A 19,134-nucleotide genomic window follows, 5' to 3' on the forward strand; every position below is an offset into this window, starting at 1 on the left:
CTCCGTGGAGCAGTTGTCGCACAGGCGGGGAGGCCAGCGAAACGTTATCTTCAGCGGACTCTACTTTTGAAGCGCGATGGTCGTATGGCATCCAGCGCGTGCGGATCTGTTACTAAAATCCTGCCGGTAGGAATATAGCTTTCTCTTTTTTTTATTATATACTTAAAAAATCCTTTAGTATTAGATACATCCGTATCTAGACAAATCTAAGACAAGAATTTTGGGACGGAGGGAGTACTTAAAAAATCCTTACGGTGTTTACTGAAAATAATTTAGGATGATATTTAAAAAAATTCCATGCGTATTTATAAATTCTTATCATGTATTTTGTTTCATGCGCATCTTTTATTGGAAAATATTAATTGTGTATTAAAAGAATCTTCAATGCCCATTTTTAAATGTTCACTGTATGTTTAAAAAATGGTCAACATGTTTTCTAAAAATTTCATTTTATATTTTATAAATACAATAATAATTGTGAATAAATATTTATTTATAAATCTTAAAGTAAATGCAAGAAATAAAAAGTAAAGTATGAAGCTAATCGGCCCAACTTGAAGGTTGCTGGCCAGTGCAGGTGAGGGAGTCTTTGTGGGTCTACGCGCTCGGGCTCGGATTATTGAAATCACTAATTGAGATGTACTTCTTCCAAAGATCATTCCCACCTCCCCAAATTGTGACAAGTCACAACCTGGGAGTTTTTTTTCTTTTTTCGTAGATCCGTTTATTCAAAATGTTTTATCTCTTAAACAGTGTGTCCGAATCTTGAACCGTTTTCATCATTGGATTCCTCGCGTCGAGATCTTCAAAACTAGGTCTCTTGTTGATAGGGTTTGGCAAAAAAATCACAACAAAAATGACGAAAAAACAAACCGGGAGCACTTTTTTCCCTTTCTGAAAGAGCACGGCCATGCCTCTCGCGAAAGCAAAACCGTGCCTTTCGCGGAAGCAAAATCATGCCACTTGCGAAAGAAAAAAACGCATTTTTTCAGTTTTCGAGAGGCACGGTCGTGCCAAGGCATGTCAAACTGAATATAATCATGAGGTAGCTAGCAAAAAAGCCAGGAGCAAACGGCTAAAAGGCTCCTTGATCTGATTATGTCCACCAGATCTGGACTCACTCTGAGATATAGCGAACAACATTTTTTTTCATGTAAACTGAAATAAGTCCCAAATTGTGATATAACGAACAGTTTTGTTTTTGGACCCTGTAAATTGAAATCAGATGGAGTAGACTAGTGGGTTGGATTGATTTTGCGCAAAGACATGGAAGACCAAAACTGAAGCAGTGACGATGTAATTTTGTTTGCAGAAATTAATTAATGCAGGAAGGAGAGCATGTAAGCTAACCTACTCCCTCCGTCCGGTGAGTGTACATCTAGGTTCAAACTTTGTTCACAAAAGAGTGTACTTCTATCTTCCCAATACTTCTCTCTCATCACACGATAATCAAGACCAATAGCAATCTACACATGGTCAATCTACACATGGTCTTCGTAATTTCTACATGCACTTAGCTCATTGGAGGGTGGGTAATTAAAGAGGAGAGAGATAGTGGCTTGCACCTTTCCAATGCATTTTTTTTACTCAACTCCATAATTTGTCCTAAATTTCTAGATGTATACTCTTCACCGGACAGAGGGAGTAGTTAATTATACTAGTACAGCAAACCTAATATAGATCAGCACGCCCATCAAACAGCTCACAACGAAAATTAGCTGCTGCTTGAGCATAATTTGAAAAGACAGAGAGGTGGAAAGCCCTGTATTAATCCATACTGTCATCTCAAACAAAAGAGGCACAAATACAAGGACATGCCGTTCTCAATACATAATGGAAGATTGAACCAAAAACAGCATGAATACTACTCATGAACCAAAACACAAGGACCTGTACCAAGAATTGAGCAGCGGCCTGCACGCACGGGATTCTAAACGGGAACAAACAAAAAAAGAAACAGAGCTATCCTATTGCTGCGGCCTGCTGCATGGAAATAAACAACTCATGAAACATGGACAATCTTATACAGTAGATGACTTTACAAAACCAGATGAATACTGCTCCCAATTCAGCAGGACAAAATCTTGAAGAGTACTAACACATCAACCAACCAGCCAGCACACCCGATAGTATTTTGCAGTTTGCACAGCCAGACACAACATATGCGCTCCTCTCCTCTCTGGAAGACAGTAGCCACATTAGCAGGCATAGAAAGTAAGAGCAGTGACGCAAACGAAAAATTACATTACATATATGAAAGAATGAGCAGACGACGAATAACCTTACGGTGTCGTGGCCTTGAAGCTGGCGGTAAATATATAGAAGGCTCGGAGCCCTCCTCGGGCAGAAGAACCATGGCGTTCAATTCCTTCCTCAACCACACCAGTGAGTATTGACAATCACTAGAATAGAACAACATTAGTCAGTTACTCCAGAGCTCTTCTGACATCAAGATATGTTCCTTGAGAATCCCAGTGAGATTTGTCTGAAAGAAACTGCTCCCTGGAGAGAATTGACCCTCTTCCTTGTGCACTGCCTCGTTTTTCACATTGTGAAATCCATCTTGTGCAAACGCAAACCTACATGTATGATTAACCAAGTCAGGTAGATGTCAGCTAGATGTAATGGCACAATGAAATTTGTATGCTTGAAAAGATTTCTTTTTTCAAGTCAAGTAAGCAGTAGAAATAGAGAAGGGAATCAATAAGAAGTTGTACTGATCAGTCATTCCAAGTCCCTTTAATTACTTCTTTGATGCAAAGTTCTATATTTCTTACAGTTGACAAGATTAGCTACGACTAAGGCTGCATGCATCTTATAAGAAAATTGTATACAAAGAAGAAGAAAAAAGTGGTAATTCCGCTTACGTCCTCTGCAGCAGCTGGGGCCAACAGGACAGCCTCCAACGCAAGTATGGAGTATGTAGCCACTGGGAGAAAAGATGTTCAGGTGGCTGGGCTACGATGCCGTCAGAGATTGAGCTATGCATAAGAGACCACCAATATCGTACAACAACTCAGCTGAATTCGACTCTGGGGATGTTACAAATCTTGTCGGCATCCTCCCCTTGGCACCTCGCAGCCAGACTTGGACATCCCTCAATATCGAGTTGCTTCAAAGCACAGAGATTCCGTATACTTCCAGACAAATATTTCAGGTTGGGGCAATCTTTGATAAAAATTTGTTCTAAAGAAGTCATGTCAGGTTGGGGCAACTGCCAATGAAAAGTACTTCCAAAGAAGTCAACTGTCCCAAATATTTAGGTACTGTCTCCAGGCCTTTGCACTCTGACAAGAGTATTATTTTAAGAGCGGTGAGCTTTTTGATGCTTTCGGGTAAAGATGGCAGGTTGGGGCAAATCTTTGATACTAAGTGCTTCTAGAGAAGTCAGCTGTCCCAACCATTCAGGTAATGTCGCTAGGCTTCGCAATCTGTCAACTTCAGTATTTTAAGAGCGGTGAGGTTCTTCATGCTTTCAGGCAAAGATGTCAGGTTGAGGCAATCATTGATCTTAAGTTCTCCTAGAGAAGTCAGCTATCCCAACCATTCAGGTAATGTCTCCAGGCCTTTGCACTCTAACAACATCCATGTTTTCATGCTTTCAGGTAAGGATGTCACGCTAGGGCAATCACAGACTACAATTTTTTCTAGAGAACGTAGGTGGCCCAACCATACTGGCAGTGTCTCCAGGTCCTTCAACATAGATAAATGTAGTACAGTGAGAGAGCTGAAGCATCGTATGACCTCTGGCAAAGTCCTGAAGCCACTGACGGATGTTAACTGAAATATCTCAAGGGTGGGAAAGTGTTGAAGTCTCTCCCACTTGTCTTCAGAGAAACTACAACTCTCTAGAACCATCGTAGAAGGAAAGAATGGAAGACGAGAGCTTTCCAAATCCTCGTTCAGGCAAAACTGTCTCGTTGTTGCTCAAAAACCAAAACATACTTCTTGGGGGATATGGCAGGAACTTCAGCTTTTGGCAGTTCACTACCTCCAAATAATGCAAATTAGGGATTAGAAACTCTTCATTTTCTTTACTTGACTCTGTTGTCCACCATTCCTCCAAATTCTCCATCAACCCCAATCGCAGTACTCTTAGTTTCATACAAGGTCTGCCCTCTCCATAGAATTCCTTGCCAATTTTTCTAATCTTGGGAATGTTGTATAGAGATATGCTTCTTAAATTTGGCAGTGCCACGAATAGAGGAAGACTATCACATTCTTCCAAACCATAAAGAGTCAGTTCACTGAGAAAAGGCAGGTAGGACGAGATGTCAAACATCCAATCAGGGAATTCATTGCTCCTATACCCAACTAGCTCAAAGTTTTCAAGAGTCCGAGGAGGAACGAGCCTGTCCAGCACAGATTCACCTCCTTCATTTTCCCAGCAAAGTTTTAGTGCTCGGATATCTGATTTATCACGCAGTTTGAAACTGTCTGCATCTTCTGGACGCTTGACATTCTAAAGGTCTTTAAGTATCAGCTCTGAACAAGCCAATCCCACAAGATCCACTATACTGCTACATTCTCCACTCTTTATCTCATGTACACGATGCACTACTTTTCCCACAAGGTTTAGACGCCTTCCAATTTCTTTAACCTCATCAAGCAAACCAGAAGTTGCATTACAAGTCACAAACTGGGTGAGACTAGTCATGTCACCAATGCTATCAGGGCAGTCATCCATATCTCTAAGGCCATTCATGTGCAGTATTTGAAGCTTAAGGTCACCAAATGAGGAGGGGAGCTCCCTAAGCTTCAGACAGTATGACAGATAGAGACACCTCAGCTTAAACAACTTGCATATTGACTCAGGCAATAGTCGAAGCTTAGCACAACTTGTTAGGTTCAAATATTCAAGCTCAAAGAGGCGACCAAAACATTCAGGGAGTCTTTTGAGGTTATGACAATCCGAAAGATCTTGGTATTTCAAATGATTAAGTTGCAAAATGATACTGGTAGCAGTGGAACCTTGTAGCAACCAGAGAGGTTCATGAACTCAAGCTTCTGAAGGTGGCCGAAATCAATTGGCAGGTTTTCTAGCTCATGGCAACTAGATAGGTTCAGATGCTCTAAACACGGAAAGCTTACATTGTCAGGTAGTTTGGTGAGCTTCGAACATCCTGACAAGTTTAAGAATGAGAGTTTAAGAAGGCCACCAAATTTATCAGGCAACTTTTGAAGAGCACAACAATCTGACATGTCCAGGTGATGTAAACATGTAAGCTCACAGATTGATTCAGGCAACTGTTGGAGTATAGAACACCCGGATAGATTAAGGAAAAAGAGTTGAGAGAGCTCCCCTAGTGATGCAAGTAGCTTACCGAGGCCGCTACTGCCAGATAGGTCCAAATAGCAAAGTTTGGTGAGGCGACAAATACTGTCAGGCAAGGTTTCAAGAAAGCAATTGGACAGAATAAGAGTTTCCATGTTTTGAAGTGCATGAAAATACTTAGGAAGTGATGTTATTGGCAAGCATGTGGCATCAAGATACCTAATTAGTTTCAATTGATTAATGGAAGATGGCAGCACCACACTACTTGGAGCAGATTGGCCATTAGCTGAATGTCCACTTAGGTCCAAGACACGTATGTACTTGGACCGAGAAAATGCCTTTTTAGGGAGTTGGCGTCCCCCCAAATCCCTAAATTGGAGGGATCTAAGCTTGCCTGGAATATATTTGAAAACCTCGGGATCATTCTTGAAGTTGGTTAACTGTGCATGTCGGCAGTAGCGAGCTTTGTTCCAGCTGGCGCTCTTGGTAGCATCCAGATCAATGAACTCATCAAGAACAATTATTGATGCAAGATCATGCACCAAATCATGCATGACGAGTTTTGTAGGAGCTTTGAAATGCAATGGACTTGGATTAACCTGCAGAGGAAACTACTATCAAAATAGTATTGCAAAGAGAAATGTAAAATCAGTTGAGAATAGGGAATGTTAAAATGTTAAACCAGTTCAGTAAAATTGCAACTTCCTCAAAATCTGTGGAGCCCTTATACAAAACAATTTGCCTACACATTTTTTTACTAGGAACCATGGATTTTCATAAATTGTTTTTAGCATGTAAAGCTAATAAATTACATGATGTATATGAGGAATGGATTTACATACATATTTCTCTAGATATATTTTAGAATTTTAGAATTTCTTTGGATGTCAAGTTGACTTGTTTACTAACTAGTTCAACAAGTTTCAACTAACTCCAAACGATATTTAACTTCCTTACTAAGTACAAATTATAAAGATGAGTGATTATTAAAGGAACCCCTCCTGGCTGGCAACGGGGCGCCTAACTGTAGTTAACATAGTAGAAAAAACTGATCTAGTAAAGTAAAAAAAAAATAAAGTTATCAGTACTAATAATAAATTTCAATTTAGAAATGGATATATTAAGAGACCTTTTACGGTACATCAAATTAATTTGGGCCGTTAATTTCTGTGGCTTGGAGGGTCCAGATAAGCCAATACTACAACAGATTTTTGGTAGTATATTGACTAGTTAGGGCATTTTGGGTACTCTAATGTTTATCAATCACAGCAGGTTCCTTCCTCGCCATGGCGCAGTCCACGCCGACCAATACTTTTCGGCCGGCGACGCACGATGAAACGAAGTTGCTCCAAGCCGACCTGTACCGGACGTAGACAGCGACCTAGAAAAGCTACGCTAGTAGACTCGCCGCCGGCCGGATACACAAGCACGTGACACGTACGCAAGTACGCAACAATCAGATCGCTGATTTCTCTTGTAAAACGCCTACGTAGACGCTTGTTGATGGCCACGGGCACGCATCATCTCCGGTGTTCTTCTTTATTGCCTCAACTTAGTATGCAACAGCAATAATTGATGCAACAACAATAAATTCCTCAATAATGCATCCAGATCAGTAAATTCATCAACAACAATAATTGATGCAAGATCATGGACTAAATCATGCATGACAAGTTCTGAAGGAGCTTTGAAATGCAACGGACTTGGACTAACCTGCAGAGGTAACTACTACAATATCGTACTGCAAAGAGAAATGTAAAATCCCTTGATAATATGAAATGTTAAAATGGGCTTAAGAGAAAACATTAAGCTTGTCCAGTAAAATCAAAAATTCCTCAAAATCAATGGAGCCCTTATATAGAACAATTTTCTTACACAATATTTTTACTAGAAACCATGGATTTTCATAAGTCGTTTTTATGCCATCAAAATTTGGATAATTAAGCATATGCTATATATGAGGAATTGTTTTCATAAATATTTGTCTAGATATGTCTTGTGGATTTTAATAATTTCTCTGGATGTCAAGTTTGAATTCTTTGTTAACCAGTTCATTAAGTGAAACTATGCATACCTTGATTACTAACTACAAATTATGAAGATGAATGATTATTGAAGGAACCACTCCTGTGTTGCTCCCTGGGTGACACCGGGTCGCCTAACTCTATCTCTGGGTGACTAGAGCTTTAGACCAGGTTTAAACTGATACTACCAGATGTGGAAATTTTTAGGTGTGAATGCACTCTTGACTGGAACGCCATGGGCAGAGTGTAGGAACTGCTCATGGTCACACACCACCGAATGTGCTGCAATTTTCTTTGTTTCTATATAATCAGTGCATGAACTTTACAACAAAATTGCGGTGTTGTAATGTTAAGTTGGTAGCTCTAGCAAATGACATCATGTGGCTTGATACTCTACTAAATTAAGCTAGAGCCCAAAAGCCTGTTTTCCGTAATTATTAAATGAATACACATATAGGCGGTTGCACCTAGAGAAATTTATCTTCCTTTTCCAAAAAAAGTGGCGGCTTGCTAAAGGAATGCCACAAATTCTCACGAGAAAAGAATAACAACCATGCACAGGTGGTGGCTCTAACTAGGATTAATATTTGATATTATTGGATAGATCTATAGCAAATGATCTAACAAGTTTATGTAACATGTCTGATTCAAAATTATTAACATAAATTAAAAATCAAAGTGTAGGGCGTAATCTAGAACCATAAGAGAGTATAAATAAGTAGAAAAGAACATAATACTAAAAAGAGAAATGGTGTCTATAGGTACTAACCGAAGTGGAACCTGGAATCCGAAGAAAGGACATCCCCAGAAGGTAGTTGATGCACCTTTGACCATCGTGCCTTGAATTAATGTATCCAAGTGCATTCCATTGCTGGATTAGACGATTCCTGTGCATGACAAAGCCCTTGGGGAAGGTTGCCAAGTATGTGAAACACATTTTGAATTCTGGCTCCATGTGGTAATAGCTCAGCATTAGCCTCTCTAATGTTTCTTTCTGATCTCTCAAACCCAAATCAACCTTGGTGTCTCTTATATCTTCCCATGCCCCGACGTTCTTTCTCTCTGACATTACTTGCCCAAGAGCGTTTGCAACAAGTGGTAAACCCCCACACTTGCCTGCAATCTGCTTTCCGATTTCTTCCAAGCTACTTTGGTCATCACCAGGCCCAAATGCCCTTTGCTTCATCAATTCCCAACAGTCATCAGGGTTTAAAACATCCAGATTGATGACTTCAGACTCAGGAATCGGACAAATTTTCCACTGATTTGCAAGAAAACCAGTGCGCAAGCATTGCACCACGCTTTGGTTTCGGGTAGTTACAATAATGCGGCTACCCTTGCGGCCATGCTGTAACATCTTCAACTCTTCAAGGTTATTTCCATCTTCCTCACATAGATCATCCAGGACAATCAAGTATCTTCTAGTAGCAAGTTCTTTGGTCAGATTATCAGACAGAAACTGCATAGTACAATCGCTAAGGTTGTTGATGTTGCTATTCAAGCTTTTCAGGATGGCCCTCCCAATTTTGCTCAAATCAAACTGCTTCGACACATGAACCCAGACTGAGACATCAAAGACGTTGACCCTCTTGTCTGCAAGAACCGATTCAACCAATGTTGTCTTGCCTATGCCACCAAGGCCAACAACTGGAATGATGGAGATATTCCGGTCAGCTTCTTCACTTGTGAGCAGCAGGCTGATTATCTTCTCCTTCTCGATAACCCTCCCCGCCATTCCAGTTTTGATGCCATCACCATTCCAGTTGGCTGCAAAAGTTTCATTGTTTCTGTTCCCTTGCCCCCTTGCTTCTCGAGGCACAAGATTGAGCTCACTACTGCCCTCCTCTTTAATTTTGTCAATCTTGTTCATCACCTTCTTCATCTTGTGTGGCATGGTTACTCGCTGCAGGAGTTGGTTGTGTCTGGAAAACCAGAAGCTGACCTGTAAAAATAAAAGAAAATGGAGATGGGCTATAGCATATATAAACAGATATACAGAGACATTTGGTCCAAACACGATACGATACTCAGGCAAATATCGTATCGTGTTTGGACCAATGGAGATGGGTTAGTTTTTTGTTTTTGTTTTTTTCTGCGTGTGATTATCAATCAAATCCAATGTGACACAGGCAGAGGCTAATGTACGAGAGGACAATACATGGCGGAAAATTACTAGAGATTAGTCTCTGGAGGCCTCTGCACAGCACAGACCGCCGAATTAAGAGAGGCGCCGCCGATGCATTCTTGCTCTGAAACTGGCATCCTCAAGACACCCACCCATCTTACTCGTAAATCCGCCGCCAGCACGAGCGCCGCGCCGGCGAGATGGTGCTGGGATCGGGGATCCGTGCTGCCGCCGCAATGAAGGATCCAGACAAGATTCACAAGGAATGCAATTAACTGCTCGTGGAGAAAGGGTATGGCGAGATCCCAGCCGTCCGTTGAGACGAGTCGCTAGTTGCGGTCGTTGGATAACTGAAGAAGATGAACAGGGGAGCGACACCTTCTCTTCAGAGGTGCTGAAGCCGCCGGAGCGGCGTACGGTGGCGGAGACGGGAGAGGGGAAAGTAGAGGAGAGCACTGTCGTTACCTTGGATTGGGTCTTGCTGATGAGCTCATTGGCGTCCAGCTCGTCGAGCACGTCCTCCACGTCGTACGCCACGCGCTTGAACTTGGCGAGCCACCGCTCGTACACCCTGCCACCTTGCCGCCCTTGTCGGCGCGACCTCTCGTCGGCGTCGCCCAGCACGGCCTCCACATCTTTCATCTTCTCCCCCAACTCCAGCACCTCCTCCCTGTACCTCCACTGCAGACTAACCTCCGACGCGGCGTATTCACCGAGCTTGCTCACGATCTGCTTCCCCACGGCGCCCGCAATCACACCGCCGAGCCCGCTCATGGCCATGGCTCCCCAGCCAAGCGCGCGCTCTCACTCTCGCTCCGACGAGACTCTAGGTGGGATCTGCAAGAAGGCTTCGTGGGTAAACGCAGAGGAGCTCACATCAATAATGCTGAGGAGGCTCGCAACAGATCGCCAAGCATTTATTCGGCGCCAACTTTACTGTCTTAGGTAGCACTGTACCAGCAGCAAAGTAATTAAATACTACCGTCCTGCTATTTTTCGGGGTGAGACTTCGCTGACTAGAAGCACCTCGGTCCGTCCTAGTGAATGCACAAAGTAAAAAAAGTTAGTGTAGATACACCAATTCTTGTCCTAAAAGAACAAATAAGTACAAACCTCGTACTCATCACTAATTTTATTTATTTATTTATTTTGCGGGAAAGAGAGATTTCATTACTCAAGGAGGCTTCTCAGCCTTACATAAGTTCACAATAGAGTCCAGCCCCGAAAACAGCCAAACCGCATATAGTTCCTCCATATATAGTTCATGTTAAAATGAGTGAATCTACACTCTAAACTATGTCTATATATATCCGTATATAGTTCATATTAAAATGTCTACAAAGACTTATATTTAGGGACAGAGGGAGTAAACATCACTACTAGGGAAATGCTTATAGGTAGGACATCAGTGGTAGCGCTGGTTACGTTGCCAGCGCTACTGATACTTAGTAGTAGCGCTGGGCGGCAGAAAGCGCTACAGCTAACAAAGTATTAATAGCGCTGGGCCAGCAGGCAGTGCTACTGCTAAGTGGTCACATGGCCACCGGCGGGCTACACATAGTAGTAGCGGTTGTCTGAGACCAGCGCTACTACTAAGGACTTAGCAGTAGCGCCGGGCGGGCAGCCAGCGCTACTGTTATTGATACCTTATCCTCCCACGCGCGCCCGCCCGAACACTCACTATCTTCCCACACACTCTTCCTACAAGCGATCTTCCTCATCTTCAAGAAGATGCTCAAGCTACCATCTCCGGCAAGATCACATCGGCATTGACGCCACCACCGACAAGAACTTGAAGGTCAAGAGTCCTGCCGCCGCCCGGTATGCCGCCTCCCTCCCTTCTCCTTCCATCCCTTACTTCTCCCTCCCTCCCTCCGACCTCCCCCTCTCCCTCCATATTCCGCTGCCGCCTCTCCCTCCATCCCTTCTCCCTCACTTCTCCCTCCCCCTCCCCCTCTACCTACATCCCTCTCTCCCTCCCTTCCTCCGATCCCTCCTGCATTGCATGCATACACAGATGGATAGATAGATGAATGGATAGATAGATAGATAGATGAATAGATAGATGGTTAGAACTATTGTATTTTTGATATATTGCATAGATAGACAAATGGATGGATGGATATATTGATGGATATATAGATAGATGGATGGATGGATAGATGTTAGGGTTAGAACTAGGGTATTTTTAGTAAATGTATAGGTCTTTTCAATTTTTAGGGTTACAAATTTGGTTTCTGTTTTAGACATATGATTTCACTAAGTCCTAATAATGTTTTTGTTTATATTTTGTTTTTGTAGAAATCAAGGAGCCCCTGCATCATCCCGTCCCCGTCGTTCCCGTCACCGACCCCCTCCGACCTCGAGGTGAGACCAGCCAAGTCCCCATGTCGATGATGATGTAGATGTTTTGATAGATGTAGTAGAGTAGTAGATGAGTAGCTGTGACAATGTGATGACCAGGCAAACACCTCCAAGTGACCTATGTTTTGCCGGAGTGTTGATTCATTTTCATTCTGGCAAATTTCGGGCGCTCGATATGTCCTTTCTAGCAAAGGTCATGCCGGATTTGCTAGAATATGTAGGAAATATCGAGTGCCCCGGATTTGCTAGAAAGAGAATTAAACAACATTTCAAGTTGACTTTTAAGTCTGTCGGGGTTCCATACATGATAGTAAAAAATCTGTGAGGGAGAGTCTCCACCATATATGAGAGAAAAAGAATGCCGACTGTTGTCGTGGAGTCGCTTCTCCTTCTTCTCTTTGCGCTAGAACTTTGTTATGCACTAGGGGAAGAAGGAGTAGCGACCATCATCGACGGTCGAAAAATCAGTGAGGGAGTGTCCACCATATATGAGAGAAGAAGAATGCCGACTGTTGTCGTGGGGGTCGCTTCTCCTTCTTCTCCTTGTGCTAGATATTTGTTATGCACTAGGGGAAGGAGGAGTAGCGACCATCATCGACGGTCGAAAAAAGGTGAGGAGTGTCCACCATATACGTGAGATAAGAGTTTAGGAAGGAAGACTCGACAGACCTAAAGTCAACCCGTTGCATATTGAGTAATAGTGATTTGTGTGTTGAGTTTCCTAGTAGTTGCCTTCGATCGATTTTAAATGTTTCAACTATGAACATAGGAAATGTCTGACGACGAAAGGGAATTCATTATGTTTGAATACTGTGAAGACGAGTGCGGCCTGTGCGACAAGCCTCACCTACCTGGATGAGACCTTCGAAGTGGATACAGTAAGTCACAACGACAAGCCTTTTTTCGTAATTAAGCATGACTTCTGCTTCTTTTGCTTCAACTTATAATTTTAATTTTTTACAATTCTACTAGCGTATCCCCTGACATGCAAGAATTTATGTCTTGGATAACATTGGTTTCAGTACTATGGACAGTATGGAGGTAAAGAGAGTTCACTTGAGGACCGAGCATGGTTATACTTTTGCCATAAAATTATACAATGCAGACACCTACTCCTATTTTGAATGCAAAAAATGGGGAACACTATGCAAGCCTTATGCATTTGAGCCTAATATGCTTATCACCTTTGATATTCGTCCGGAAGATGAAATTGAAGGTAATATCGACATCTGGGTCGATGTGCAGACGCCTCCAGTTCTACCATTATGTGAGTTTCTCAACCATATTTACTAAGTAATTTATATTGTTTATTTAAAAATACTTGGCAACTAATTTCTATTGACAACTTATTTCCATTCAATCAAACATGTTGAGAGTTTGGTAGAACATCACCTACTACTGTCCCAGAGCTGAACTAAACTGCGAGGAGATAGGTCATTATGTTTTATGGCTTGAGGATCTTGATACTGTCAATACAGGTTATTTTCCTGGACTTCGAAATATTAGTACTCAATACGTGCGACCACCAGTATGCGTGTTGAACTACGGTCACATCTATTTAGGAAAGATGGTAAGATTTTTACTATTTGTCCTCAGTGCATCTTTTGCATACATTATTTTTAAGCTAAACTTCGTTGCTAAGTATGTTACTATGATGTTCTTCAACAGGGACTCACGATGAATGTTGTGCCTCGTTGGATCGAGCCTAAAGGTCGCATGACAATGGTTAGCTTACGGCAAAGATATCCTGCATTGCACATGAGTGCATTCATGATTTCTCAATGCGAGCAAGTCTTAATAGTTAAAGACCGGAGCAAAATTGTGAAGGATCATAGCAGAGAAGTACTAGGGGGTAGCAATCAGAAGCGCCGCCCACAATTAGGAGATAGATTCATCTGCATTCTCCAATATGATGAAGCAGAGTGCTACACATGTTTTATGCTATTTTACCTGAGAGAGAGTAGCATGAGTGATTAGCTAGCTAGAATGAGTTTGAAGATGATGATGTGCTACACTATGACTATGATGATTAAATAGCTGGTGGTAATGACCATGATGATTATTACTATTAGTTAGTGTTGATGGTGATTAGATAGTACACTATGAGTATGATGATTAAATAGTGTTGGTGGTAATTACTATGATGATTATTAGCTAGTGTCGTTGGTGATGGTATGATGCAACAGTTTTTATATTAATATGCCGATGATGTTGATCATGATTATCATGCTAATTTGTTATTATGATCATGATTAGTTATTACTAGCTGGTTGACTGACTGTAGGTTTTTGGCGTGCCTAGGTCCATTGGTCAAGGATTGAACTTGTTCGTGCATTTGAAGTGCTATTTTTACACTTCAACCGGTCAAATTCCCCAGCCGTGTTGTGCATTCCTTTTTCTAGGAACCACGGCTCACCATGCTCACTGGTCACCACTCCATGCATGCTTGATGTAAATCTTTTTCATCCCATCCTGGTTATGTATATAGTTCTGTTTGCCTTTCGTTGCATGGGTTCAGGTTCCACGATGGTTGATAATGAAAGGTAAGGTAAGGAATCTTTTGTATTAACCAGTGCCCTTGTTCTTGTCATTTTTAGGGCTTCTTTAGTTAATAGGATTTTACAAACTTAGGAATATGATGGAAAAAGAGTAGGAGTTATATGTCATGATATGTGGAAACCTACAGGACTGAAAACACAAGAATTCCTCATAGCCCATGTAAATATGTACTAAACTAATATAAGAGCGTTTAGATCATTAAAGTAGTAATCTAAACGCTCTTATATTAGTTTACGGAGGGAGTACATGAAGCTTTATGCGGTAACAATGCCAAACTATCTTGTTCTATCACATGCCACATTGCTAAGTACCACTACCATCAAGAACATAGAACAAGCAAATTCCTTGAGAGAAAAAAAACCAGTAGAAAATCTTGAATCTAATTTTAAGTCAGAGGGCTTCACAGTTGAAAGCCTTGGTCAGCATTTGGTTTGTAAGTCAGGCATGTATTTTTAGGCCTTTTGATTTCACTAATAAAATATGTATAATATGCACATAATTAAAGGTCTAGAATCCATGCCCTAACTTAGGGTAGAGCAAAACCCTTACAATAATTAGTAAAGTGAAGCAAAGTTTGATTTCGAGTCAAGATTTAAAAAATTGATATTGAATTTGTAGGGCCTTGCCCTCTCCGAGGAGAGAGAGCCCTTGTCCAAGCAAAGTTGCAATATGTATATATGCTGCATTTATCTTGTCTGGTGAGTTTGAACTTCAAATGAAAGCCTATGTTGTAACTATAAAAGGCAAGTCTTGGATAGATAGCCTGCCGCACGCCCTGTTGATATGTGGTGTGCATATATGTTGTCTTTGTTTTATCTAATGAATTTCAATTTAAAATGAGAGAACTACATAGATATGTTGTAATTACAAAAGGAGACGTCAAGCTTAGATGCAATACATTTATTATTACCACGCGTGGTGTGCCTTAGAAGAAAGTACATGCCGACACCTAGATTAAACGCATTATATTCATTGGTGGGTATATAGACGGTCAGCGATGGGTTGATGAGGGAAGAAAATAGAACATTGGTCTATTGTTCTCTTGCGTCCATGACGACTGTTATCTTCTTCAGTTGTATCTTATTTGTTTTGTTTCATCTACTCAAACTAACGATGGACCAGAAACCAAACTGAAGAAATGGCAGTGTACCTACAGTACGAATTGTCTTACAACATTATATAGATTAGAATAGCATCACGCAACAGAAGTAGAATGTCTTTGGTTAACTTGAGATAAACAATAATCAGATCCAATTTGAATTTATATTGGTAGTACAGTGATAGTCACAGCGAAACACCAAAAGCAAAATGAGTAGCTCTCGGAGAGTTCTCTAGGAACTCGGAACAGTTTTGGAACACATCTTTTTTTTTAATAAGAAAAGCTCAAATCTCAATAGATCTATAACCCTTTTCCCCTTTTTAAGGCTTCAATAGAGCTAAGCATCATCAGAATTCAGTCTTACACTGAAGCTACAAATGGTTTTGCTACGGTTGAGTGTTGCAACTCACAGCTCGAAATCCTTTCCCTCCTCATCTATCCTCCTTAGACCTATGAATCTCAAAACAGCCACAACATTACAGCTCTGCCAGAGCGGCTTCGTTCCATCAGGTTCAGTAAGCTGCAGTTCAGATCCAACGCCACTAAGCAGCAGAAAAAAAAATACAAATTCAATGCTATCATGTACTTGAATTTGTGTTCATAGAAAGGATACATGTGTGATCATATAAAAAATATATTTGTTCAGTAAGACAGAATGCATTAGAAGGAAAACAATCGCACATTCAGTTACATCACAACTTGTGAAATAGAGGAAGGTGAGAGTACTACTTCCACCTTCCTCCATTCAACCGTTGGAAGCAAAGCTAAGGACAGCTGACAGTAACTTGATAATATCCATACTATAGCTAGCGGATCTTTACATGAAGCGATGAGAAAGGGTGCCGCTGAACCATAAATGCAGGTTGATAAATTCACAAGAGGCTGAACCATGGTGCTAATGATAGGTAAAAGCTCCACAAAATTAATTGGTGCTGCAACATAATACTTATTTTTCACATGAGATGTTGGAGCTGTGTAAACAGGAAAAAATGCAAGAGAATGAGCAAAAAAACAGTGGTACAAATTAAAGATAATCTAGAACTCTTGTTCAATCATACGGTCATATAAGTGTCGATGAATACTGAAAAGGCAAGAGATACATCATCCGCGTAGTAATTGGAAACACAAAGACACAAAGTTTTACCTAGAAACCTGAAGCACGCCTTTCTAGACATGGCAAACTCTTGGACGTAGATCCTCTAATCTACTTGACGCCCTTGCAGGCATTATTGCACTTGTGTATGTTTAGTCTACCAGCAGAAGCGTTTTTTTACATTATTGCACTTCTGTATGTGATGTATAATACTTTACATTAGTAGTGAAAAATTCAGCTGAAAGGGCACACCCCAGCAATCCTCATCTTGTGAACGCTGAGAAACTTCGGTGGTATGAGAAAAAACTGAAGACAACTTCCTTCCATTAGTTTCAGTATATGAAGGCAGCATTAGTTCAGGGATTGTCACATTAGTAGTTAATATGATGGAGTTTGTACATCGAAATACATGTCCACGTATAACTTATTTGCAGGTTTGTATTAACTGATATAGCTCTAGAAAACACACTATTAGTGGGGAGGAGGTGAACAACATTTACCAAAAGCTTAACAATCTAAAATAAATATGTGGTTAAGATTACCATTAACATGCATCTTGCTGCCATTTCATGGATGTTAACATTACCAAAAAAACCCTGGAAAAATAGCTGCAGAACAGGGAAGAGCAAAAGACCTGATGTGAGTTCACCTTTTGTAGTCCATATGCACTTACATAACCAACAGATATAGTGACCTGTTGAAACATTAATATTCCTTGTCAAAAGCTCCAAAGCAAAGAAAATCAACAGTCGATTGTGAGGTCTATATGGAATCAAATAACTCCCATAAACTAAGAAAGGCAGAGTAAAACATCAGTCTGGGATTCAAAAAACGAACCCTTGAGTCGTATCCACACCATATGGTACACAATTCCTCTCACGTAAGGTGAGGCTTGTGCATATATACTCAACTTCATCATGGGAACGTGTCTGCTTGTGTACAAAATAATAAAGAACCAATCGAATCCTACACAATGATAAATGCCTGTTTATTATTCTTATAAAACATTATTTTACTTACTGGATAATTACACGAGAAAACATGGAATAAGTACAGCTAGCTCTGTAATTGTAAAGGAAATAAGTTGAGTTCTGTATGTACTGGAAAAATTATACAGATTTATCTGTCTTTTTAATGCGGGTTTTACGGATAAAAGGACAACACTTGTACAATCAATCAAAAGTTAGATGACTGCATACACGCCCCATACTACAGACTGTGCTGTCTAGTTTGCAGTTTGCACATCAAGATAGACCTAATCATGGCATGGAACTAACAAAAGCTAGCGGCAGATAATACAAAACTGTTACTTCCAAACTTCACCCTCGTTCATTACAGACTTACAGTCACACACCAATTTCAGTTCAAGATGAGCTTCCACATCGCAGCCTGATCGAAAAATAAATTCTACAGAGGGAAGAAGGGGGCAAAGGGAATCGTGCGTGCTTACAGGTGAACTGCAACTTGCGGGACTGGGTCTCGACGACGCCCTACCTCATGGCCACCACGAAGAGGATCAGATGCTGGTGATGGTCCAATTCAAGGCCATGTATCTCTGGGCGTCCCTCTCAGGCAGCCGCCGGTGCAAGAACCCGGTCAACATCTCGGAGGCCCCCATGGAAAGAGCCGCGGCAGTCCTCCTCGACGGTTGGGAAAGAGGATGCCGGGACATAGCCTCCGCTGCTGCTCCGAGACGGAATCATGATGCGGTGATGGACACGCGGACAGAACGGAGAGGAGGAAGAAACCGAGCGAAATATCTCCACGAAGACGCCGCTGCCCATCGGCACCCAAATCGCAAAGCACGATCAAAGCGACACCGATGATAATCAGAAAGCGGCATGACTACTGACCAACAGCGGCAAGAACAGAAGAAAGCGACGTATCGATTGGGCAACAGCGGCCGGGAGACAAACGCATGACCAATTCAAATACGTAAAAGCATCAAATTCCAACGTGACAGCGACGCAAAATAAGCACGCAAGAACACCGAACACATCAGCCTACCCCACATGCAGTACAAAAACGCTAAACCAACCAAAGCGATAGCCACACCCGTTCAAAAAATCTGAATAAAAACCTGTATCCACAAGGCCTTTCTACGCCACAACCACAACTCACCATGGGTCACTTTCATCCAAGTGTTTGAATCTCAGCGCGAAAACCTTGCCGGATATAGAGGCTTGGGTATATCATTGGTTGAAGGACGCGGATTAGATTCATGTGGATGGATCAAAAGTGACCAAAAGTTGAATTAGTAGGATCGTCGTCCTAATTCAACTTTTCATTCATCCAAATGAATCTAAATCATGTTTCTTCCTCACATGAGTCTGTATAAATACATCACAAATACATAGGGGGTATAAATTTGTGAAAGCAAAAATACTAGCAGTAGCGCTGGAAAGCATCTACTAGCAGTGCTGGGTTAGCAGCAACGCTTCATTTATTCAAGCGCTAACCATACTTACCAGTAGCGCTGCCCTGACCAGCGCTACTGCTACAACTTAGCTGTAGCGCTGGACCCAGCACTACTGCTATATGTATTTCAAGTGCTAGTATTAGAATTTTCCCTAGTAATGCATCATACTCATCACT

General features: G+C 41.4%; 1 protein-coding gene and 1 pseudogene across 1 annotated transcript; both read right to left on the bottom strand.

Annotated features, from left to right (window-relative positions):
• Positions 1 to 2,442: 2,442 nt before the first annotated feature.
• On the bottom strand, positions 2,443 to 4,924 carry LOC141020580 (uncharacterized; annotated as a pseudogene).
• On the bottom strand, positions 4,791 to 10,315 carry LOC109784572 (putative disease resistance protein RGA3). Its single transcript, XM_073498544.1, has 3 exons — positions 9,890 to 10,315; positions 8,069 to 9,241; positions 4,791 to 5,874 (listed from the first exon to the last, which is right to left on the bottom strand). The coding sequence occupies exons 1-3, from the start codon at positions 10,202 to 10,204 to the stop codon at positions 4,930 to 4,932; spliced, it is 2,433 nt and encodes an 810-aa protein (XP_073354645.1). The 5' UTR covers positions 10,205 to 10,315; the 3' UTR covers positions 4,791 to 4,929.
• Between the last annotated feature and the right edge of the window lie 8,819 nt (positions 10,316 to 19,134).

Source organism: Aegilops tauschii, chromosome 5 (assembly GCF_002575655.3).
Source record: "Aegilops tauschii subsp. strangulata cultivar AL8/78 chromosome 5, Aet v6.0, whole genome shotgun sequence".
NCBI lineage: Eukaryota > Viridiplantae > Streptophyta > Magnoliopsida > Poales > Poaceae > Aegilops > Aegilops tauschii.

Coding starts and splice junctions, on each gene's coding strand:
- LOC109784572 (XM_073498544.1), bottom strand. CDS start 10,204: ATGGCCATGAGCGGGCTCGGCGGTGTGATTGCGGGCGCCGTGGGGAAG. Junction 9,242..9,889: donor TCAGCAAGACCCAATCCAAG/GTAACGACAGTG, acceptor TTATTTTTACAG/GTCAGCTTCTGGTTTTCCAG. Junction 5,875..8,068: donor GGATTCCAGGTTCCACTTCG/GTTAGTACCTAT, acceptor TTTCCTCTGCAG/GTTAATCCAAGTCCATTGCA.